This window comes from Adiantum capillus-veneris, chromosome 7, assembly GCF_014529385.1.
Source record: "Adiantum capillus-veneris isolate H3 chromosome 7, ASM1452938v2, whole genome shotgun sequence".
In the NCBI taxonomy this organism is placed as follows: domain Eukaryota; kingdom Viridiplantae; phylum Streptophyta; class Polypodiopsida; order Polypodiales; family Pteridaceae; genus Adiantum; species Adiantum capillus-veneris.
The window spans coordinates 154,760,247-154,785,958 of NC_140937.1; the positions used below are offsets into that span (position 1 = coordinate 154,760,247).

At 45.1% G+C, this 25,712-nt stretch overlaps 1 protein-coding gene across 3 annotated transcripts in view; it reads left to right on the forward strand.

Annotated features, from left to right (window-relative positions):
• Window positions 1–24,322, forward strand: part of LOC147454864 (Tetratricopeptide repeat (TPR)-like superfamily protein) — a 128,748-nt gene extending 104,426 nt beyond the window's left edge. For all 3 annotated transcript variants that reach the window (XM_086516681.1, XM_086516682.1, XM_086516683.1), the window contains exons 22-27: window positions 21,774–22,144; window positions 22,226–22,302; window positions 22,491–22,736; window positions 22,823–23,475; window positions 23,557–23,760; window positions 23,835–24,322. In XM_086516681.1, the coding sequence (XP_086372807.1) occupies window positions 21,774–22,144; window positions 22,226–22,302; window positions 22,491–22,736; window positions 22,823–23,475; window positions 23,557–23,760; window positions 23,835–24,013 (1,730 nt within the window). In that variant the 3' untranslated portion in view covers window positions 24,014–24,322. The remainder of the gene's footprint in view (window positions 1–21,773; window positions 22,145–22,225; window positions 22,303–22,490; window positions 22,737–22,822; window positions 23,476–23,556; window positions 23,761–23,834) is intronic.
• Window positions 24,323–25,712: the final 1,390 nt, after the last annotated feature.

Here is a 25,712-nt window from a genome sequence, read left to right on the forward strand (position 1 = left end):
ATTAACTATCATGTCATCAAAGAATGTGCCAACAAACTTTTGATGCAAGTGGAAAATCCGGTCAATCATCCTATTGAACGTAGCAAGAGCATTTGTAAGACCATATGGCATCACTAGGAACTCATAAAAACCAAACGTTTTCTAAACACAGTCTTGTGCACATCCTCTGGCCTTATACAAAATTTGATGGTACCCCCACTCTTAAGGTCTATTCTGTTGAAAATTGCAGCACCCTCTAAACAGTCAAGAATATCATCAATCCTTGGGATAGGAAACGTGTTCTTGATGGTATTCTTATTCAACACACAGTAATCAATACACATGCGCCAAGAGCCATCCTTTTTGTGTACTAGGAGCACTGGGGAGCAAAAAGGTGAAGAACTAGGCTGAATCAGCCCCTTCTCTAAAAGCTCCTTAACCTAGCCCATAATCTCTTTCTGTTGAGCCGCACTAACCTTGTTGGGAGGTCTATTTGGTGGGCTACACCCTGGCACCAAATCTATCGCATGGTCTTCAGGCCTCTCCGGCGGCAGCCGTGACGGTAATGAATTAGAAAAACAGTCATTAAACTCTCGCAAAAATGCTGACCTTTCTTTATCTAACACATATAAATTTGACTGACAATTATTTGAAACATCACGTGCAAAAATCAAGTACGCAAGAAGATGATTTTTAATTGTAGAAGTGATAGCCGAAGCACATACAATAGGGACAGACTCCTCTTTGAGCTTTACATCCAAAACATGAGTTTTGCGCCTACGGTGAAGAGTGATCGTTTTGCCGAAGACATCTAGCACAGCATGTACTCCAAACATCCACGGGAATCCGAGTAGCGCATCACATCCTTCCAATGGCATGATATAGAACTCTTCAGTGTCCACATATGACTGAAAATGCAGACGCAGTTTTCGAGTAATGAGAGTAACATATTCTGAGTAGCCAGGACATGCCAACCCTGCCTCTGTGGTGTACCCCATCTCTTCGGCTCTGATCCCTAGCTTCATAGTTAACTCTAGTGAGATAAAGTTTGCTTTGGCACCTGGATCAAAGAAGATGAGTATCGTCTGATCTCTGACTTTACCCCGTGCTCTGCATAACTCGCTGGCATCTGTACTTGGCCTGTCACCCACCATATCTGGCACCAAACCTGTTGTGGACTTAGGCTTCTTTCCCTTTTTGTCCTCTTTATCATATGAGTCAGCTGGTCTTTTCCTTTGTGGACAATCTGCAGCAAAGTGACCAAGTGCTCGCATATAAAGCATTTAATCTCGAATCTCAGGCATCAAGACCTTTTCCTCGAGCGGCTTACACGCAAAAGGCTTCCTTTTCTGCTTCTTTACCTGCGTTCCAGAAATCCCGGCTGAGTCCTTATCCTTGTTGACCTTTTCTGACACTTCAAGAGCCGTTTTCACAAAGGGCTTCTTTGCTGAATTTTTCTTTTCCTGCCCCCCTTTCACGTTGCCCGGAGACTGAAACCGGCCCGTAGGGCAGTAGACATAGGCTTTCACCCGAATTCTTTACTTTACTTTAGACTTTAGGACACAGAGAAACCTTTGCAAAAAGAACTCGTGACGGGAATTATCACTTAAAACACACACAGCTCGAAAGCTAGATTGCTCCAAGCAAACGCCGACACCTGTTGGCCCCGTGCCCCTTTCGATATTTCTTTATTGTATTCAAAGAGGGAATAAAACCTGTGATTTCCTACGAGCTGTCCCGCATAATCCGGGCTGAAAATGACCTGTTCTGGCCCGATTTCAACAACATAATTGTACTAGGACGCTTCACAGACAATATCCCCACGCAATAGATGACTTTCTCGACGCATACAGACACTTTGCAAAACCTGGCGAGAATCTGCAGCACGCTGAATTCTCTGTTTTCTGCCCTGAAAATGCACCAAATCACTTGTACAGCAGTCCTCTTGCGTCCCCGGACCTCCTGGGGTATTAGGGACCGTTTAGGGCCAAAACCCTAAACCTGCAAAAATACACAGCAGGCTATATTTCCTGTTTTGGGCTCCGTTTTGCGAGCCAGTCGCATCGTAGCAAGTCCTCGAGCTCTCGCACTTGTAGGGCTACTTGCCCTTTGAATCGGACGAGATTTCTCACGCGAAACCTCTCTGAATTCACCTGTATCTACGGGGGATTAGCAACTAGCTAATCCAATTACTGTGCAAGAGGCTCTTGCCTCGGCAATCGCGCATGAACCCACACAACTGTACATAGGTCAAATGAAAATCCCTCTTGTGGGGCATCACATAACTGCACAGACGAGAGAGAGAGAGAGCAGTGAATGTTGTGCAAGGCTTAGTTCTTGCACTTCACTTTACATAGAGGGTAGGCAAGCACACAGTAGCTTCGGTACCTGCAACAATCCACCATACGGCTGAAAAATGCAGCCCACGTTTTGTTTTAATGCTTCTCTCTCTTAAATTGGAAAAATACCCAAAAATGTACCAAGTGGCACTCATGCATTAATTCTCCACTTTGGACCTTCTGGTCTAAAAATATATCAACGGTTCCTCAGTTGACTTAGCCGCAGAGTAATGAAATGTTTCTCTTGTCATTTCTGAGCTAATGACGCAAACAGATTTCATGGCTCAAAATGGCAGTTTCCTAAATTTTAGGAGATACTTCCATTGGACTCTCAGTGGTCATCTGACCATCTTTCACCACTGGGACCACATCCAAAAATGCAATGTAGCCCAATTCTCAGGTGATTTTATGTGGTGACCCCACCTTGGCAATTGTGCCTTTATTGAGTTCACTTCCTAGTATCCACCAACTTACTAAGTGCGACGAGGGGACCTACATGATCTTGAACTGAGCCTAGAAAGCCTCTTACTATACGAATTCTAGTGCCGACCCAATTCCTGTTTGCGGGTGAAACTACCATTCACATTGGACATACAATGTCTGACCATTTGCAACTTCAAAAAGAGGGTCTCAAAAATAAAACAAAAATCATTAGAAAGAAACCAACAACTAAGGTTAGTAGTTGCCACGTCCTCGCGACATAGTTAACAGTTGCCCCGTCCTTGTGACACAAACCCACTGTCCTCTCCCTTCAACAAGGCAAGACCAGTGTTGGCAACTTCCATAAGCTGAGTGAGGGTAGCCACTCTGTTCTTTGTACAATAATCTCGAAGCCCTTTAGGCAGCCCACAACAATACTTCTCAATCTACTCTGTCAGTGGCACAAACCTGTAGGAGGTTACTGAGAAGAACGCTTTACAAAACCTCCGATTGTACTCCTGTAGGCTCTTGCAAGTAGCCGCAGTGAGTTGGTGCCAATCTGGCATGATATCGGCTTCAGATTCATCTGACAGCCATGCAGATGTAAACATTTGCTTGAAGTATACCCATGTGGCGGGTGCTTGCCCTTGCATCAACAATGTCGTCTGTAACTAAGTCAGACTTTGTAAATAATTAATTTATTTACGAGAAAACAATTATCTAATTAGTTGTGTGCACACCAGAATAGACCTAGCAGTTCTAAGGCCTCAGGTGAGCCTAAATGCGGGCTAGAACACCTCAGAGGGACCTTAGCAGAAATTACCCTGAAGCCCTAGTGATTGGGAAATCGGGTCTTCAGAAAGGGGTAAGCAGTAGCCTCAGATTTTAGGCTCAGAAAAATACGCGCGTCAGTACAAGCACATGAATGAGATGGGGTCCTTAGAACAGTGACCCTAAGGCTAATAAAGCTAATAAAGCCTTAGGGTAAGTTTCGTGAAATTAAATTTAACGGTCCGTGTCCGGGCGGACGGCCGGACAAGTGTGAACAGGTAAAGGCGGTGCAGTGCCCGTGCGGCATTGCGCCGGCAGACCTTTGGTGTTCTCATAAAAGAATCATTAGTAGCAGTTGTTAGTTAGTTGCACATTTTTTTAATTAATGAGCTAGAAGTTTTTAAAGTCAAAAGTTGAATGGTTTTTAAGTTTTTAAAGTAAGTGTGCCAAGTGGCACACTTACCAATGCAAACTAACTCTCTCTCACTCTCATTCTCACCCTCTCTCTCTTCCTAGCGCCCCCTCTCCCTGATGGCTATTTAGGAGTCCCCCCCTCCCCCATTTTCAGGGCTGGCAGTGCACCTACCCCCCCTAATGTGAGCGTGCTCTACGCGGTGGAGCCCTCCATTGAAGCTTGAGAGCAGCCCCTTGCGACATATGTGGTAGCCTTGTACTCCCATTGTCAAGAACAAGGGATCTCACAGTCATAGAAACCTTCTGGTGAAGTTTCATCGCGATAAGCTGCCGTAGACGCTCTCTTAGCAGAGTGCGGCTGCTGAAATTCTCTGTTTTCAGCCCCTAATCACCTCGATTAGGGCTGTTTTTAGCAGATCAGCCATAGAAATTCTCTTCTCTCTCCTTATCCTAAGTCTACATCAAGTTTGGCGCGATTCCATCGCGAAGAAGACCTCTGTTTCGGCGTAGGGGTGCACACAGGTAAGAATTTCAGGTTATGTGCAGAAAATTACAGCAAGCATGTGTGTGTGCATTTTGCTTGTTTCTCTTTTGTGTTCGATGCATGAAGGAATGAGCATGAAGGCAACACATAACGGAAGATGGACTCTCCTATGTGAGAGCTTCCGATGAGCTGTTTCGGAAGATAGACTCTCTTTTCGAGAGCTTCCAACCTGTCTCGCAGAAGAGGGGAAATCCCCTAAGCAGTAAGAAAGTTGAAACACTTTCTCAGTCAGTAGTGAGAACAGAACAGAAGAAAGAATAGAGGACGGGCGTATGCCCCGTTCCTGTGCTTGTAAAGATTCTCCCTTAGTAATAAAGATATTCTCTTTATGGGGGGGGACCAGCCCATCTTCTGGTGCCCAATGAAGTGTCAAGTTTTCTCGCTCCCTCTAATTCTCTTGAGTATTTGAAGTGCAATTAAACGTCAGTTTACGCTTCCGTATTTTTGTGACAGTGGTATCAGAGCAAGGTCCTCTCTCTCTTCCTGAAGGGATTGACGATTCTTGGCAGACTGCAGAAATGGAAGGACGCGAGATAGAGTTCTCTCTCCTTCAACAGCAGGTGGAAGAGTTGCAGAAAGCTCTCTCCCATCCAGAAGTCCAAAAGATTCTCCATACTCTTGAAAAAGGGAAGGAGAAAATGCCGATGGGGTCGGGAGAAATTCCGCAGAACCCAAAGGCGCCACAACCAAGAAAAGATCCTTTGATTGGAACTTCCCGCATGCACGAGAGGCAGAAGAAATCTCCAGAATGCATGTGCGGTTTAATCCAAAAGTTCAAGAGCAGGATCCCCCTGATTCCCCTCAGTTCTCTTTCATGAAGGATCTGGAAGACATAGTTTCTCCGGAAGACATGTTTCTCGACGATCCGTCGCAGCAAGAAGTACATTTAAGGGAAAGGACTCCTGTCCCCAAGGAGTCTAAGCATCGAAAGAAGGAGCACCATAAGAAGAAGCACCACAGGCAGAAAACATTCAAGTCGGGAGATAAAGATGTGAAATTCGACACCTACAATGGACGGCGTGATAATGACAAAGCTTTGGCTTTCATCCGCCAAATTGAAGTTGCATTTGCTGAAGGGAATTTTAAAGAAAGATCCAAGCTTCGCCATGTTAGTTTGTACCTGAAAGGCACCGCCAGCAATTGGTGGTTAACCCTTATCCTGGAAGATCGCAAATCCCAAGATTGGACCACTTTCAAGAAGGAGTTCTACGCACAGTTCCTTCCTCCAGACTATGAGGAAGAGGTAAAGAAAGAATGGGATCGACTTTCACAGTCAGAGAACGAAACTGTTCCACGCTATGTGGATAGGTTTTGGGACGTTCTCTTGAAAGTCACTCCATTCAAGAAGATTGACGATTCGGAGAAGATGCGCAAGTTTGAAGCAGGTTTGCATGAAGCCTTGCAAAAGGCTATGAAGCTTTACCCTCGAGGTAACTTGCAGATACTTATGGAATCAGCCCGCATAGCTGATGGAATACATGACAAGGGTACTCCCAGGAAGATGGAGCAAAGCACTTACCATGCTAAGCAGAAGGCTCTCCATGAGCAGCCTACCTCTTCTACTTCTTCTCAAAAGAAGAAAAGAACCGCCTCCGAAGCAGAAGCAAAGCTTTGCAAATCAGCCCAAGAAAGGGAGATATCTCTCTCCTGCTGAGTTGCGAACATACATTAGTGAAGGAAGATGCTTCAAGTGCGGACAAGTTGGTCATATGAAGGGTGACTGTCCTACCAAACCTCCACAACCACCCTCTTCCAATGCAGTCCCAGATGTACAGGGAAATACAACCAAGGATGGAAAAGAAAGAGCTCTTCTCAAAGCATGGGGTAGTATCAACAACCAGCGGGCTCTTATTTTGTTTGACCCTGGTAGCACAGACAACTTCATCTCTACCAAGCTAGCTGACGACCTGAACCTGCAGCCCAATCGTTTCGGAGTCTCTATTCAAGCGCAATCTGCTTTCAAAGGGCAAAACTCAAACTCTACTCCAATCATAGGGAAGTTGAATCTAAAGGTCGACGACTACAAGGATCAAGAGTCTTTCTTACTAGGTTCACTTGAAGGATGCGATGTTATCTTGGGAATGCCTTGGCACTACAAGATGCATCCCATTCCTGACTATGTTCAGAAAACCTTATCTTTTGCTCATAAAGGAAAGGAGTATCTTGTACTTGCAGATGCAGGTGATTGGCGTATTCCTATCGCCAACCACATTGCCATCAAGAAAGAAATGAAAAAGTGTGTTTCAGCGTACTTGATTTTTGCAAGAGAGAGAGATGTGTCTGTTTCACAACTTTCTTCCTCTTTAGAGCAAAAAAGACTTAAGTTAATAGAAAGATATAAAGATTGTTTTGCAGATGAACTTCCAAATGAACTCCCACCTTCGCGACCTGAGGATCATACCATTGATTTGATCCCAGGAAGTTCTCCTCCAAATCAGCCCCCTTATCGAGTTAGTCTAATGCAGCAAGAGGAAATTCTCAAGCAGGTTAACGAACTTTTGGAGAAGGGCTTAATAAGGCCTAGTACTTCTCCATATTGTTCACCTGTCTTGCTAGTACAGAAAAAGGATGGCACATTCCGCATGTGCATAGACTATAGATCTCTAAACAAGATCACAATCAAGAATCGATTTCCAATTCCTCGGATTGACGACATTCTTGATAAGTTACAAGGAGCCAGTGTCTTTAGTCGTATAGACTTGAAGAGCGGTTATCATCAAATCCGCATAGCTCCTCAGGATGTGCATAAGACTTCATTTAGAACAACCTTCGGGTTGTATGAATTTCTAGTGATGCCTTTTGGACTCACTAATGCACCAGCTACATTCAACACAATGATGGATAGAATCTTCCACTCATATAGAAGTTTTACAGGCGTTTTCTTTGATGACGTCTTAATCTTCTCAGAGTCGTAAGACGAACACTATAAGCATCTCGCCTTAGTGTTTGAAGAATTACGCAAACACAAATTATTTGTGAATGCTAAGAAGAGTAAATTCTTTTTAAAAGAAATCCACTATTTGGGCCATATAGTGTCTCACAATTAGGTGAGAATGGACCCTGATAAGATTCAAGCAGTTGTAGAATGGCCTACGCCAACTACAGTACATGATGTACGAAGTTTCCTTCGAGCTTTTGCCGCGATAGCAGGTCCCCTCCATGACCTGACAAAGAAGCGGATTCCATTCCATTGGGGGTCTGGACAAAAACAAGCTTTCGAAAAGCTTAAGTATCTACTCAGTTACGGACCTGTTCTCACCGTCCCTGATCTTCGCAAACCTTTCGAGGTATACTGCGATGCATCTGGAGATTGTGTAGGAGCAGTTTTGAACCAAGAGGGTCACGCGATAGCCTATGAAAGTCGGCGCCTTAAAGATGCAGAGTTGCATGTCTCCATATACGAGAAAGAGCTAATGGCAGTAATTCATGCTCTTTCCATTTGGAAACGCTATCTATTAGGAGCTGATTTTATTATCAAGACAGATCATCAAAGTCTTCGCTACTTCCTCACACAAAGAAAGTTATCAGAAAAGCAGATGAGATGGGCCAACTTTCTTTCAATGTTTCATTTTCAGATTTTACACACTTCTGGAACAAAGAATGCAATTGCAGATGCTCTCTCCAGGCGTCCAAAGATCAATGCACTAACAACAATTTATCATGAGGAACTAGAATCTCTCAGCGAGATGTATCCTCAAGATCCAGACTTCGCCACAATTTGGGCAGATCTTCAAGCTAGTCATTCAAAGCCACCTTATTGTATCAAGGATAATACACTCTATCGTCAACAAGCAATATGCATAGCTCAGCCCTTACGACAAAAGGTGATGGATGAAGCACATAATTCTCCTTATGCCGGGCATCGGGGAATTGCTTCCACCACTAGTGCCCTCGAAAGGTATTTCTTTTGGCCAACACTCCGTGCGGACATCGAAAAACATGTACGTGAGTGTTTAGTATGCCAAAAAGTGAAATATGACAGACATAAAGTTTATGGCAAGCTTCAGCCGCTCCCTGTGCCTAAAACGCCATGGGAAAGTATTGCCATGGATTTTATTACGAATCTTCCTAGATCCAAGAATGGAAATGATGCAATCTGGACTATAGTAGACAGGTTCAGTAAGCAAGCACATTTTCTTCCAGTAAAAAAGACGATCAAAGCTGATCACATGGCTAGAATATTTCTAGCTCAGATTTTTAAACACCATGGATTGCCAAAGACTATTGTCAGCGATAGAGATCCCCGCATGACAAGTCTATTTTGGCAGGCATTGTTTGAAAACTTGGGAACTAAGCTTGATTTTTCATCAGCTTATCACCCTCAAACAGATGGTCAAAGCGAAATCGCTAATGCCACTGTTTTAGATCTCCTCAAGTGCTATGTTTCGGAACGACAATCCGAATGGGAACAGTACTTACCAATAGTTGAGTTTGCGTATAACAATACCATACATTCCTCAACTGGTAAAGCCCCCTTCGAAATTATTTACGGGAAGCCACTCTTACTTCCTATTATGGTGACCAAAGAAAACATCTTCGCCGCAGATGAATTTGTGCGCAATATTGATATTGCCCATCAACAAGTAAGGCAAGCGATTCTTCGTACTCAAGAGCAACAGAAAAGAAAAGCAGACAAGCACAGAAGGAATCTCAATCTTGAAAAAGGACAATATGTCCTGCTTCGGTTTGAGAAAGCTAGATTGAAAAAGCGGGTCGGCAAAGGGAAAGTTGTCAAACTTTCCCATAGATTTTACGGCCCTTTCAAAATTACAGATAAAGTCAATGATGTGACTTTCAGATTGGATTTGCCTTCTAACTGGCGCATCCACAATGCTTTTCATGTCAGTCTCCTCCGACCATATGTTGGACCTCCTCCAGTGGCGCCCGTACAAGAAGATCCTCCATAAGTCGAAGAGACTGAGGAAATCCTTCAACCTGAACAGATAATACACCACTCGGAGAGACAACTCAAGTCGGGGAGTCTACATCGAAAGTATTTAGTCAAGTTCAAGAATTACACTCCTTTAGATGCAAAGTGGATGACTGAGTCCGATCTCAAGGACTACCCTGACATCTTGCACAGTTATGTTGACGCTCTACAGTTAAGGTCAACTGTTTAGAACCAAGAGGGATGTAACTAAGTCAGACTTTGTAAATAATTAATTTATTTACGAGAAAAGAATTATCTAATTAGTTGTGTGCACACCAGAATAGAGCTAGCAGTTCTAAGGCCTCAGGTGAGCCTAAATGCGGGCTAGAACACCTCAGAGGGACCTTAGCAGAAATTACCATGAAGCCCTAGTGATTGGGAAATCGGGTCTTCAGAAAGGGGTAAGCAGTAGCCTCAGATTTTAGGCTCAGAAAAATACGCGCGTCAGTACAAGCACATGAATGAGATGGGGTCCTTAGAACAGTGACCCTAAGGCTAACAAAGCTAATAAAGCCTTAGGGTAAGTTTCGTGAAATTAAATTTAACGGTCCGTGCCCGGGCGGGCGGCCGGACAAGTGTGAACAGGTAAAGGCGGTGCAGTGCCCGTGCGGCATTGCGTCGGCAGACCTTTGGTGTTCTCATAAAAGAATCATTGGTAGCAGTTGTTAGTTAGTTGCACATTTTTTAAATTAATGAGCTAGAAGTTTTTAAAGTCAAAAGTTGAATGGTTTTTAAGTTTTTAAAGTAAGTGTGCCAAGTGGCACACTTACCAATGCAAACTAACTCTCTCTCACTCTCATTCTCACCCTCTCTCTCTTCCTAGCGCCCCCTCTCCCTGATGGCTATTTAGGAGTCCCTCCTCCCCCATTTTCAGGGCTAGGGCTGGCAGTGCACCTACCCCCCCTAATGTGAGCATGCTCTACGCGGTGGAGCCCTCCATTGAAGCTTGAGAGCAGCCCCTTGCGACATATGTGGTAGCCTTGTGCTCCCATTGTCAAGAACAAGGGATCTCACAGTCATAGACACCTTCTGGTGAAGTTTCATCGCGATAAGCTGCCGTAGACGCTCTCTTTTCAGAGTGCGGCTGCTGAAATTCTCTGTTTTCAGCCCCTAATCACCTCGATTAGGGCTGTTTTCAGCAGATCAGCCATAGAAATTCTCTTCTCTCTCCTTATCCTAAGTCTACATCAAGTTTGGCGCGATTCCATCGCAAAGAAGACCTCTGTTTCGGCGTAGGGGTGCGCACAGGTAAGAATTTCAGGTTATGTGCAGAAAATTACAGCAAGCATGTGCGTGTGCATTTTGCTTGTTTCTCTTTTGTGTTCGATGCATGAAGGAATGAGCATGAAGGCAACACATAACGGACGATGGACTCTCCTGTGTGAGAGCTTCCGATGAGCTGTTTCGGAAGATAGACTCTCTTTTCGAGAGCTTCCAACCAGTCTCGCAGAAGAGGGGAAGCAGTAAGAAAGTTGAAACACTTTCTCAGTCAGTAGTCAGAACAGAACAGAAGAAAGAATAGAGGACGGGCGTATGCCCCGTTCCTGTGCTTGTAAAGATTCTCCCTTAGTAATAAAGATATTCTCTTTATGGGGGGGGACCAGCCCATCTTCTGGTCCCCAATGAAGTGTCAAGTTTTCTCGCTCCCTCTAATTCGCTTGAGTATTTGAAGTGCAATTAAACGTCAGTTTACGCTTCCGTATTTTTGTGACACGTCCACCACGTAAGCGCATTGTCTTTCAAGAAAGTGGCAGCTTTCCTGAAATTGGAGGCCTTTGTAAAATTCTCTCCTGCATAAGCTGTATCAAACTGCTGGAGGAAAGTAAGAGCCTTCGCCTTAACCTCAAAGCTGTTGAAAGTGCTAGTCTGCAACATGGGTACTGTAGTAGGGACCATCGGCATTCTTTGGCCATTGACATTTTGCGTTGTAAGTGCCATATCTGGCTGCTGTTCAAAAAAACCAGCCATGCCAAAATTGCCCTGTGGCACCCCAAACCCAAACTGGCCTTGATTGCTCTGAAAGCCTTGCTGCATGCCGATATTACCATACATGGGGTTTGGCATCATGCCTTGCATACCCCCAAACACTGTTCCTGGCAGATATTGTTGGTTTCCAGGCGCATAACCAACCGTGCTCTGAAACACTGATTCATCCCCGAAATACCCAGGATGTACCGTGGATGGTGGAAAAACCTTATGCATTGCCTGGGGAAACTAGTTCCTTGTCCATTTAATGCAGCATGTGGACTCTGAAAGGTGGTGGGCTGAATTGGCGTCCTAACCACTTGTTCATGGATGAAAGGAACCTGTCTTGGAGCCCCTGACTCCGCAACGTGCAAGTGCCCCTATCCTGCTGGGACGCATGAAGTACTTGGGCTTGAGCCTTATCGGGCTCTATAGGCTGTGTGAGTTGCCTTGTCTGCTGTGGCACTGGTGGCGCTTGCAAAAACTCCATAAACCTTGGGTTCTGCACGAGTCGAGAAAACACATTCACAGCGGCAACCAACTCAGTCCTGAACACATCATCTTCAAGTTGCCGAGTCATAAAGTCCTGTACTGGTGGAGCATTCACATCAACAAGAGGTACATACACACATGGCTGTGAACTCTCGCCAACCTCAAACGCTGTAGGAATTGCCTTCCTGTCTTGTGAAGAGGAACCCTCTTCCATAATGCCTTTCTCTTTGTCGGCCATAGTGTAATCCGCGTTCCTGTACTCTGTGTCTTTGCCACAAACCAACCAAGGCTCACTTCTTGAGGAAAAAGCGATTTTTTCCCAGCGACAAAACCATGAAACCGGCCCGTAGGGCGGTAGACGTAGACTTTCATCCGAAACTTTACTGGACACAGAGAAACTTTGCAAATAAAAACCTGTAACGGGAATTGATACTTCAAACACACACGGCTTGGAAGCTAGAGCGCTACCAAGCAAACGCCGACACCTATTGGCCCCAAAGACTGGCGCCTCTTTCGGTATTTCTTTATTCTATTCAAAGAAGGAATAAAACCTGTGATTTCCTACAAGCTGCCCCGGATAGTCCGGGTTGAAATGACCTGTTCTTGTGCGATTTCCGCAACATAACTGCACTAAGATGCTTCACAGACAGTATCCCCATGCAAAAAGTGACTTTCTGACGCATACGGACACTTTGCAAAACCTAGTCAGAATCTGCAGCACGCTGAGTTCTCTGTTTTCTGCCCTGAAAATGCGCTAGATCACTCGCACAGCAGTCCCCTCGTGTCGCCAAACCTCCCTGGGGGTATTAGGGACCCTTCAAGGCCGAAACCCTAAACCTACAAAAATACACAGCATGCTGTATTTTCCTATTTTGGGCTCCATTCGCGAGCCGGTCGCATCCGTAGCAAGTCTTCGAGCTCCCCCACCTGTAGGGCTACTTGCCGTTTGAATCGGACGAGATTTCTCGCGTGAAATGTCACAAACTGCTGATGTACAAGCCACTGAAGAACGGAGCCAACCTTCAGATCCTCGTCAAGGGGCCAAAACCCTAAGAAGAAGAAGAAGAGAAGTTTTACAGACTTACAAAGTCTTGACGAGTGGCCTATTTTTAAAGAAGAGTTCCCACTAACTTACGGAACCCGTTCGATGGGGCCCAAGTGACATAAGGCATAAAAAATAAAGCAAAACACACTCAGAAGACTTTGCACAGCAAAATATGTATGTAGATGAGGTTTTTGACTACATTGAGAGAGATGGTGATAGAGGTACACCGCTGGCAGGGACATGGATTCCACTATTGTTATATGCTGATGATATTGTGTTGATCTCCGACTCTTCGGAGGAGATGCAACGTCACTTGGATGCTTTGCATAGGTTTGCCCATGAGAGTGGCTTGTCTATCAACCTTGGTAAAACCAAGGTCATGGTATTTAATACCACTCCACAGTGGATCAGGAGGTCAGCGTTCACATTCACATATGGCCAGGAGACAGTGGAATATACAAATGCTTTTAGTGGACCAGCGTTTTCTTTTAGGAGAGCAACAGAGACTAGATTGACTAGAGTCCATTCAGCATTGGGGTGACTTGAGAGGATGTGTTCACAGGTTCAGTTTCACGAGCCTCGGACGAAGCTCTAGCTCTTTTGACACTTTGGTGGCTTCTGTATTGCTCTATGGAGCTGAGATATAGGGGCCTTCATTGGATCATCACGGGAGAACAGGTCGTACTGATGGGTGGGGGGACATGGAGAAGCCTCTGGTCTCTATGATCTCGCGGCTCATTAAAGCCAAGGCTTCAGTACTACGTGCCATTATCTGAGCAGAGCTAGCTGCCCCCCCACTAGTAGTTGAGGCGTTCACCAGATCTGTTTCCTTCCTACACCGCTTGTGTGAACTTCCCAAAGACAGATACACCCACCTTGCACTTGAGTCCTCTCGACAGTTAGCCAGGCAAAAAGACACAGCATGTTGGTATGGGGAGATGACGCCATGGTTCCAGGCACATGGATTCAGTATAGACAGATTGCCCCCCTTCCAGTACTCACTGGATGCACCCTCTCTGACTCCTACACAGTTCGAGACCAATAGGCTCATCCGCCAGGACCTGATTCAGCTAGACACCAGGAGGACATGGGTAGAGCCAGCACAGGAGTTGGGCACGAAGAGGGCTTTTTACAGAGAGCATCTTCTCCAGCTTACGGCGGACGGTTTTGTGACGAGGCCCAGATACCTTGACACCCACCTGTCTCATGGGATACGGTGTGCCATTGGCCAGAAAATGATAAAGCTAAGAAAAAAAAACATGGTGTTCACATTGTAGCTCAAGGGATCACAGATCAGATGAATGCACACATCCTCACACCAATTGCGGATCGAGACTGGGAGATACAGCGGAGTGCCAGCAGAGGCCAAGACATGCACCCTGTGTGACATGGAGCCTGAGACAGAGTTACAGTACACATGCCACTGCCCCGTCTACTACGAGATACGAGGCCGCTTCCACTGCTTGTTTAGAGAGAGCTTTGGACCACTCTCCAGAGTCATGAGGTATGAGGATCAGAGATGCCTTGGTTTGTTCCTGCTCGGGTTGCGCAGACATAGAGAGAGCCTGATGAGAGGAGAGGCTAGCCAATCTCAGAGACACATCACGGACTTCTTTAGAGTAGAGACTAGACACCCAGAGGAGCTACTACCACAGCAGATCTTGTCGCCTCACACCAGAGGCACATTGATCGATCGAGCGACTGAGCTAGGGAGATCCAGACGCCCACGATTGCGGAGGACTACACAACATCGACAGAGGCTACATCAGACAATTCATATCACTTTGGCCCGACATGCACGACGCTCGGTCAGACTACTATCCATGGAGGAGGTTGACGAGATCCGCCAGCGACCGATGGTGGATTTCTTGTGACTTGTGATTTAGCTATCCCAGCTAGCTGCTTAGTTCACACCTACCAGTTTAGGATCCCATAGTACTTCTATCTTATCATTTTGTCGTTTCATTTTGTTACTCTGACTTTGTATCAGATTCAACATTGTAACGCTTTGGTCTCATAGGTCATTTTGGCCTTTTGAAGACGTTAATATAACATTTCAACATTTCATTTTCTCTCTCTCTCTCTCTCTCTCTCTCTCTCTCTCTCTCTCTCTCTCTCTCTCTCTCTCTCTCTCTCTCTCTCTCTCAGGCCCCTGGGCAGTCTATGCCTCACATTAGTGGATTGGCCATCTTGAATGGCCTAAAGAGATTTCCCGCTGCGGGAGGTTTCACATGCTTTCCACACAGACACGGAGCCAGCACAGTGGATTATCTCATGGCACAACCAAGCCTCGTCTCTAGTATCCAGGATCTCGTAATTGGGCCCAGACCTGTTGGGGTGGCAGTGGATCATGCTATTGTGTCGCTGACCATCTCTTTCCAGTTCAGTGTAGCACACAGTCCACGGGTAACAGCCCCTACTCGCTACACCTTCACGTGGGAGACGGATTCTGTATACATAGAGGGGATCTACAGACGTCTATGGACTGAGGAGCCAAAGCGACCTCTGGAGGAGCTTACTAATATACTGACACAAACATTACATGATGCAGCAGCAGAGGCATACCCACACACCCAGCTTGAGCACAGACGCCGTTCTGGGAGCATGCCTCAGGACAGCTGGTATGATGAGGAATGCCGCCAGACTAGAGCTAGACTTCAGAGGGAAGTGCTTTTCGAGGACATCACTCACAGACAGTCACAGATTGACTTCCGACGCCTAGTGCGACGGAAGAAGAGTGCTTTTTTGGCTTGACTAGAGCAGGATCTCTACCATCTATTCTTGAGTCAGGACTCACGTGAAGCGTGGCGGCTCTTCCATGAGCTGTCTCCCCCCCCTGCCATTACCTCTACAGAGACCTGGGGTCAGTACGCATCATCTCTGTACACAGTTTCTGGACAGCCACCCCTTCCCGACCCCCCCGATCCATGCCCACACACATTCTTTTTTCACCACTAAGATGGTGAAGAAGGCCATTGACAGGATGAGGACTGGGAGAGCATATGATCATGATGGCCTAGTGGCTGAGCATTTCATGCATGCGAGAGATCTACTAGCAGAGGTTCTAGCAGTGATGTTTAACCGTGCCATGTGTGAGGGCTTGCCTGATACTTGGAGCCTATCTACGATTGTACCTATCTTCAAATCAGGAGACCCCATGGAGCCCAGGAATTATCGCACTATCATGATTGGACACACACTAGCACAGTTGTACGCATCCATTCTTGAGCAGCAACTGAGTAGATGGGCAGAGAGAGAGGGAGTGCGTGCAGTTGGGCAGATCCCGCGGGAGACGGATCTATTGTAGCTTTGTGGACTTCCGCAAAGCATTTGACACAGCACCCAGAGCTAGATTGATGCGCAGATTACAGGAGATAGGAGTACCCACAGAGCTCATTTGGGGGATCATGGCATTATACAGATCAGTAGTAGGGCATGTACGCACCTCAGAGGGTCTATCTACACCGGTTCACTCCACTATTGGGGTGAAGCAGGGCTGCCCGCCCTCTCCTACTCTATTTGGTATGTATGTGGATGAGGTTTTTGACTACATTGAGAGGGATGGGGATAGAGTTGCACCGTTGGCAGGGACATGGATTCCGCTATTGTTATATGCTAATGATTATGTGTTGATCTCCAACTCTCCGGAGGGGATGCAACGTCACTTGGATGCTTTGCATAGGTTTGCCCATGAAAGTGGTTTGTCTGTCAACCTTGGTAAAACCAAGGTCATGGCATTGGGTAGATTGGAGAGGATGTGTTCACAGGTGCGGTTTCAGGAGCCTTGGACGAAGCTCTGGCTCTTTGACACTATGGTGGCTTCTGCATTGCTCTATGGAGCTGAGATTTAGGGGCCTTCATTGGATCATCACGGGAGGATAGGTCGCACTAATGGATGAGGGGACATGGAGAAGCCCCTGGTCTCTATGATCTCGCGGCTCATTAGGGCCAAGGCATCAGTACCACGTGCCATTATCTGAGCAGAGCTAGCTGCCTCCCCACTAGTGGTGGAGGCGCTCACCAGATCTGTCTCCTTGATACACCACATGTGGGAACTTCCCAGAGACAGATACGCCCGCCTTGCACTTGAGTCCTCTCGACAGCTAGCCATGCAAGGAGATACAGCATGTTGGTATGGGGGAGATGACATCATGGTTCCAGGTGCATGGGTTCAGTATAGACAGGTTGCCCCCCTTCCAGTACTCACTAGATGCACCCTCCCTGACTCTTACACAATCCGAGATCACCAGGCTCATCCGCCAGGGCCTGACTCAGCTAGAGACCAGGAGGACATGGATACAGCCAGCAGAGGCGTTGGGCATGAAAATGGCTTTCTACAGAGAGCATCTTCTCCAGCTTACAGCGGACAGTTTTGTGGCGAGGCCCAAATACATGGACACCCACTTGTCTCATGGGATACGGTGTGCTATTGGCCAGTTACGCACATCTTCACACCAGCTGCGGATCGAGACTGGGAGATACAGCGGAGTACCAGCAGAGGCCAGGACATGCCCCCTGTGTGACATGGAGCCTGAGGCAGAGTTACACTACACATGCCACTGCCCCGTCTACTACAAGATACGAGGTCGCTTCCACTGCTTGTTCAGAGAGGGCTTTGGACCACTCTCCACAGTCATGAGGTACGAGGATCAGAGATGCTTGGGTTTGTTTTTGCTCGAGTTGCGCAAACACAGAGAGAGCGTGATGAGAGGAAAGGTCAGCCAGTCTCAGAGACACATCACAGACTTCTTTAGAGCAGACACTGGACACCCACCACAACAGATCTTGTCACCTCACACCAGAGGCACACTGATCGACCGAGCGACTGAGTTGGGGAGATCCAAACGCCCACGACTGTGGAGGACTACACAGCATCGACGGAGGCTACATCAGAGGATTCGGATCACTTTGGCCCGACATGCATGACGCCCGGTCAGATTGCTAACCATGGAGGAGATTGATGAGATCCGCAATCGACCAATGTTGGATCTCTTAAGACTTGTGATTTAGCTATCCCGGCTAGCTGCTTATTTCACACCTACCAACTCATGATTTCATTTCATTTCATAGTATTTCATTTTGTCATTCCATTTTGGTACTCTGACTTTGTATCAGATCCACCACATTGTAACGCTCTGGTCTAATAAGTCATTTTGGCCTTTTGAAGACGTTAATATAACATTTCATCTCTCTCTCTCTCTCTCTCTCTCTCTCTCTCTCTCTCTCTCTCTCACTTTGTATCAGATCCACCACATTGTAACTTTCTGGTCTCATAGGTCACTTTGGCCTTTTGAAGACGTTAATATAACATTTCATTTCATTTCTCTCTCTCTCTCTCTCTCTCTCTCTCTCTCTCTCTCTCTCTCTCTCTCTCTCTCTCTCTCTCTCTAGTCTCAGAGACGAATCACAGAGTTCTTTACACCAGACAGAGGAGGGCCAACGGAGCATTCATTATAGCAGATCTCAGAGCCTACTCATACTCGAGGTACACTGCTTGACAGAGCCACTGAACTTGGCAGATCCAGACGTCCACGACCTCGAGGGGTCTCACACTATCGACGAAGGTTGCAACAGAAGATAGAGATCACTCTAGCTCGACATGCAAGACGCCCAACCAGAGTTCTGACCATGGAGGAGGTCGATGAGATCCGACAGCGACCGATGAGAGATTTCAAATGAACGAGCCTCCCCCCCCCCCCCCCCCCCCCCCCCCCCCCCCCCCCCCCCCCTTCTCCCCCCTTATTTCCTTTCTCCTTAGTGTTTTAGTGTTAGTTCTTCGTTAACTTGGTAACTTTGTAACTTTGTAATTTCCGTAATCAGACATGGTCAGATTCACCAGTTGTAACTTTTTGGTTTCATAGGTCATCTTGGCCTTTTGAAGACGTTAATATAACATTTCATTTCATTTCATTTCTCGCCTTTTCTTTAGAGAGAGAGAGAGAGAGAGAGAGAGAGAGAGAGAGAGAGAGAATAAAATAAAATAAAATAAAATAAAATTTCTCTCTCTCATTATTCTTTCCTCTCGGTTGTAGCTTTTGGTGTCATAGGTCATTTTGACCTTTTACAGACGTTAGTATAACATTTCATTCTGTGTGAGTACGCATGCGCGGGGGATAGCTGAAGTGTCTAGTATGGAGTTTAACTGGCTGGCGAGTGCTTCCAGCTGCGCCAAGCGGTCCAATGGATAGCTGCTCTCGTATATGTAGTGACCATATCAGATGTGACATGATTGTCTGAGAGAAACATACTAAGAAAAAATCCTACATCCTAAAGAAAATATGCTTATCACCAATGGTAATGGAGCCGACAGGTAACTAGGATACAACCTCAGTGATGCAAATAGCTGTAATGGGGATACAAGAACGGGTTCAGACAGCAAGATCATATGTGCACTGTGAAGCAGATACTAATATGGGGTCAAATGGCTCTTAAACATCACAGGGTATAGTGGTGACTCCTATGTTTGAATCCCTCATGGTGTTTTATCATAAAAAAGAAAGGACAACAGGTACATGAGATAACAAGCAATAAGATCTGTCATAAAATACAATATCTAACTTTACCAAATGATTTTCTTATATTAAACTTATCATTTAATGTGGGAGAATAAACGGGAACAAGAGTTAAAATAGAGACATGTGCTTCTAGACCTATCTCAACACGTGACCAAAAAGGAGAGATGGTTACATCTCAATAAGGGTCCAAAAGGAGGTAGTCTATCAAAGAGCAATGTACAACTAATGAAGCTTAAAAGACCTTCATTAAAGACCTCCAATGGTTAGTGTTAAAAGTCCTTTGACCTTAAGCAAGCTAGGGTTGAACTTGAGGTGGGAACCCGACCTAAACTTAAGCAAGCTAGGGCTGTGCTTGATGTGGGAACTCGACCTAAACTTAAGCAAGCTAAGGCTGTGCTTGAGGTGGGAACCCACCTAAGGTGCTTGTCATGCTTGATGACTAAGGTACTTGAGGTACTTGTCACATTTAATGAGGAAGTTGCTTGAGAAGCTTCCTATGCATGGGGGGTAAGATGCTTGAGTCAAAAAGAGAACCTACTCACTTAATAAGGAAGTTGCTTGAGAAACTTCCTATGCATAAAAATCTCAAAGTTAAGGGAATTCTAAAAGAGCACATGGGACACATGTCAGACTCTCACTAAGCTTAACCACATGGTGTGCTTGGTTGGGCTAAAGAGGGGTCCAATGAGATTCTACTTCCATCTAACAAATATCTAGATATTTTTAAGCTCTCTCTCTCTAAGGGGTAAGGAGGACACTTGTCAAACGACTACCCATATGCTTGACTGCAGGCTGGATGTGATTGGCTAAGGGGAGAGGGGTCCAATGAGCTTGTAGCAAGTAGAATTTTCGCCCAAAGCAAGAAAGGGGGGTGCTAGGGGGATATATACCATCACACACACTCATTTGGGACACCATTCTCACTTGGTGAAAGTTGAGGAACACCACCTCCTTCTCCAAGATTGTGAGAGTGAAAGTCTACACCAACACTCTTGGCTATGGAATGCAAATCCAACCAAGAGTCATGCTTCAATGCTTAAGCTTGCCATCTTCTCCATCTCCATTACTATGCTATTATGTATGCTAGCAAGAAGAGTAATGATAAGTGAGGAACTATTTTTTTCTCCTATGGAATGTTTCTTCTTCCTCTTCCCTATCCTCATTCCCCGCTAGCTCTCTCCATCTTCGAAGGTGTTTGAGGCCTTGGGACTAAGACTTGGGATAGTTAATGCTTTCTACAAGTTTATGTTATGCTTGTGATGCATGAAGCTTTCCATCTTCATTGCATCACTTAGGTCACAAGGAACGCAAAGATTGTATTGTACCAAGTCTCCCTTGATGGGAGAAACTATAATACAAATGCCTACAAGCTTATGTTATGCTTGTGATGCATGAAGCTTTCCATCTTCATTGCATCACATAGGTCACAAGGAACACAAAGATTGTATTGTACCAAGTCTCTCTTGATGGGAGAAACTATAATACAAATGCCTATTGGAGGGGGGACCGGCTCCATATGAATCCGGTCCTCAACTATTGTCATGTTCTCTAAACTCTCTCTCTTGCAAAAGTATTGTTCATGCCAAGTTAACTAAGTACCATGTTTATGTTGCTACCATCAATTAAGTTCACCCACTATGCTCACAAAGTAATCTCTCAAAAGTGCTTCACCAAATTTCCTAATTCCGCTACTCTCAAAGTTCATAGGCCATTTCCATTACAAGATCCATCAAGTGGGGTGAACTGTTTTCTGAAAACAAATAAATGAAAGGCGAAGGCCAGATTTATCTTCCTGGTATATTGCTCCATGCAATGAAAGGACTCTTAAGAAATGGATCTGAAACAATTATGAAACTTGGTGCACTCGTGAGAGAGAGTGATCTGTTATGTGTGTGGATATGTGGGATGCTGCATATTTAGGCCATTGGGGGCACTGGAACGAATTTTTTCTGAGGTGTTGTCCCGTGTTGGCCATCCACTGCATGGTCACCATCATGGATAGGTCTGGAGATGACAGTTGTCATCTTCAGTATTAGGTTTTTGTAACATGTTCTTGCATGGATTCTTGGCAGTTGGTTTGATTGCTAGGAAAAATTGCCAAGGTAACACAGAGAATGGATTTTTTTCTCTTTGTAGCTCACATTGAAAGCATTATGTGCTCGAGGGTTGTGGCATCTCAAATACCTCTTGTTTTGCTTGTGCAATCATCAGTTTGCAATATTCAATTGAGAGGATCCTCGATCGTTGTCAAATGAGTCTGTCATCATTGGTGGTTCAGGAGACGTGTTTTCTTGCTACCTTTTCAGGTTGGGTAATTGCCAGAGTTTCACGTGATTTTTTTGTTGAACTTAAAATGCAGGCAATCTTGAGGACAGTGGTTCACTTCGTGGTTATGCCACTGCTTTGTGGCAGTCTGGCCAACAGAAGCTTGCAGTGTCTATAGCAAAGGTAGCAGTTAAAAAATCAACAGGAAAATCTGAAGTCTCTGCAGGGATACAACTCCTTGCAAAGTTTTCTTATTACCTGTCAGGACCAGCAGCTGCGCTTCAGGACATTCATGTTGCAGCCTCACACTTACCTCCTGAATCTAAACTTGCAATCACAACTACTGCCCTTTCAGCCCTTGCAGGGAAGCATGATTATTTGCTGCAGCAGATGCCGATGTGGATAATTCATTTTGAACATGCCAAGGCTGCTGAACTTGCATCTCTTCTCGGTGCGAGCATGCAGGTTCAGATTCTGCAGCTTCTGAACTTCTCAATGAGCTTGATGGCCTGGAACTTGACCCTTGTTTTGTTGTTTTACAAGCAGTTGCAGCAAGATGCAGCGAGTGCTCTTCTTTTTTTCCAGAAGTTGGCGCACGCTCATCCTCAAAGCCTGTCAATCAGGTTTACCCAGCTTGCATACTTTTGAACTTAGCCATGTTTCACTGTCACCTTTAAGGCCTCCCTGCTTTGCAATAAAAAATGTAGCTCGATGCTATTTACTTGTGATTAGTCTAGGGCCTGTAGCTGACTGGTATTTGGGGATTCTTTATTTTAGCAAACATTTTCTGAGCTGTGGTTAATGATTACAGGACCAAGCTAATGCAGTTGTTACTTGAGAGGAACAATGGGCTGGAGGTTGATCTGGCAGCTCGATGTTGTAGTTTGTTTGATATAACGAGATTGGAAAAAGCTGGCGACTTGCAGGAACTTTGCCAGATGCTTAGTGCAGCTGCAGTTGCTTGTAGTGTGTGTGGCAACATCAGGTCACAGTTTTCTTTCTCACCATGCAAGCCATATGGTCATTCATTGAACGACGCCATTCAAGTGTTGCAACGGTATGCTTTAAGCTTTACCTGCTTTGTGATTTTTCATGTATATATAGAGTGCAAATCAAGTCTCTTTGAATAACTTGTTCTCTCAGCTGGATGCATTTGGAACCATGGAACATCATGTCACAATATCACGTTGTGCTTTCTTTGGTCCAACAAGCCCGTGAACAAAGGTTCCCTGTCAATATCTTGAAAGCACTTCAGCGCTTGATAAAGACCGTCTTGGCAAAGTTGTCGTTAGTTGATGAGAGTGCTAGAGTGGAGATCCACAACTACATACATCTACAACTACTGTTATGCAAGTCAGAAGTTGATCTCCATGCTGAAAATCTGGAATCAGCTATTCAAAGTGCCATCCATGCTACTAAACTGGATCTTCCCCAGAACCTGCTAGCACTTGCTCCGTTGCAACTTATAAGGTGCTATACAGTCGCTGGACACTCTGTTTTGGCAGATGCTGAGCTTCAAAGAGTTGGAGATATTCGTGTGGTCGACTTTCTTGCACGACTCTCTGCAGTTGATTTAACTTTCCAAGTAAAGAAAGAAAAAGATTTAGCCGTGGCATTGAAAGACCTGGACTCATTGGCAGTCCATGGAGGACAAAGTTTGAACAGTTCAAGAGCACTTATAGAATGGAAGAAAGCTGAGATTTGCATTCATAACGGTGACCTGTTGTTGGCTGAAGCAGCAGCTTTAAATGCTGCAACACTGTGGTCGGAAGCCGAGTGTCTCCACTTACTTCATGGTGAGAGTCTGAATTCTTGAGCATGTAGGATTTGGTCAATATGTAAGAGAAGTATCTCTAAGAAGTTTCAATTGTTTGCAGGCGCTATTTGCATGGAGCTTGTGAAGCATGGTTCAGGCTCCAAAAACCTGTCAACTGCTTGTAGAAGACTCATGAAGGTTGCTGCAGGAAATGGAAATAAGCTGCCTATTGCACGTCTTTTACTTGTGCAGGCACAGGCAGGAAAGGCTGGCACACCTGGCTTGGAAAGATTGCTGCATGATGAGTGGGGTATTTGGCCTGCCGGTGAGTCTTTGTAAATTTTGGTCGGTTGCTTCATTTTCATGGTTTGAAATTCTGACATGCTAGTCTGGTGGCAGAACATAAACCAGCAGAGCTCTACTTCCAGATGGGTATACTAGGAAAAGCATCAAAACCTACCGAAGCGCCCGACTCTGCGCAAAGCCCAAGGATTTGGTTTAGGAGAGCTGTGCATATTAACCCTTCCTGTCCTCGCTATTGGACTATGCTATTGCATGAAAAGCGATATGAGCTTTAAGCTAGGTTCTAGGTGGTGTATTTACCATCGCTAACTCTTTTGTGGTCGTGAAAAAGGGGTTTCAGGCTTGAGCAGCCTGTTGGTGGAATCTACCATGAGCATTGATTTTGTTATAATGCATGGCTCAGTTCCAACAAAATTCTGTGTAAATTAACACACTACACAAAGCTTCCACCGCACAGTTTCATCATACAAGAGCAGTCAAGTGATGCTCGTGTACATTTGATAGCAATAGTCAGCTTGATGTTGTAAATATTACATTTTGATTTTGGTTCAAGCAAATTTAAAGGGCAGTTATCTTACCTTCAACAGCTAGCTCACAGTAAAAGCAGTTAACTCGATGTAGCCAATGCTTCGTCGAGGTATGGTCCATATCCACACAGGGCAATTCAGGGAGCAGACTTTATCGGCTCGTAGAATTGTATGGTTAGGTTTTTTATTTCGATCTCTGGTTCCGCTATGTAGGTAGCATATGCAGGCAATTTTTCTTTTTTGCAAAAGTTTTGGTTGTCCAAATTTCTGCAGCCTTCTCTGGAGTACGTGTATAGCATAGGTTGGTTTTGTATAATTTCTTCTCTGTGCCGGCGACAGCTGCATCAAGTTGTCACTAGCCATGGTCAACTGATATTTTTCACATTTCTATGTAGAATAAAGTGGATGGAAAAAAACTGTTTAACGTGGAGATGTATGATGCAGCATGCTTTGGTTTAAAGGACCTATGATCTATTGTGTAAGGCTTGTTTGAACATTCACTTTTGTGGATATAGGGTAGAGGAACAAGTAATGAGACAACCTCAACAAGAGCGCCAAATTTGCCCTCAAAAGTCGCTCAACAGCGCTTGAACTGTTCACTTACAGGAGCTGTTGTGGAGCAATCTCATTGCCAGATTCATGGTTCAAAATCGCTGCTGCCTCAGAATTGGCGCACTTGCGTCTCAAACCCTTTGGCGGTCCGATTTTGCATAGGGTGTCGTGCAAGCATGCCGTAGAAGCTGCCTGCAAGAATGTCAGGGGAGACACGTATACTGTCTGAAAGCCCTTCTCATCGTGCATCTTTTGCACCCCTTACAGCCTGAAATTACTCACAGAAGCTCAAGATCTCCCTTGCACAATTTCAATGTCTCTGTACTGGCTCCTCTACCCTAGAGTTTGTTCAAGCTGTCCATTATGGTTGCTTGATTGTCCTCTCTTGAGCCTAAGTAAATTCATTAATGTGGAGGTTGTATTTGATCAAAGTAAAGCATTCCAATTTTTTAAGGATGATACTATGAAGCCAACTCGCGAGTTGTAACTTCATCTAGTGCTAACTTGTACTCAGTGACTTTAGTTGATGTAATACAAGGAGAATATTCGCCTGAGCAATATCTAACATGTCATATGTATCAATTAATTTTTGTTTTTGGCTACAAATGTAGGAACTAGTACAATGCACATCCTCCCCTGTAACCAAGGGAGGAGTAGATGCACACATAGGTTAATGTATTTGTGGCCAGTCATGGAATAATACATCAATGTATAGTGTCATGTATGTCACAAGAAAGTGTGTTGCTAAGAGGTAAAACTTGTCACTAAGATGATGACATTGTATGTAATAAGAAAACGCTGCCACATACATTTTGGCTTAAGGTTGTCATGGGTGTGGTTTAGGTACTTAACTTGTGCCCAATTAAAGTTGTGTAGTCTATTACTACCTGAGAAG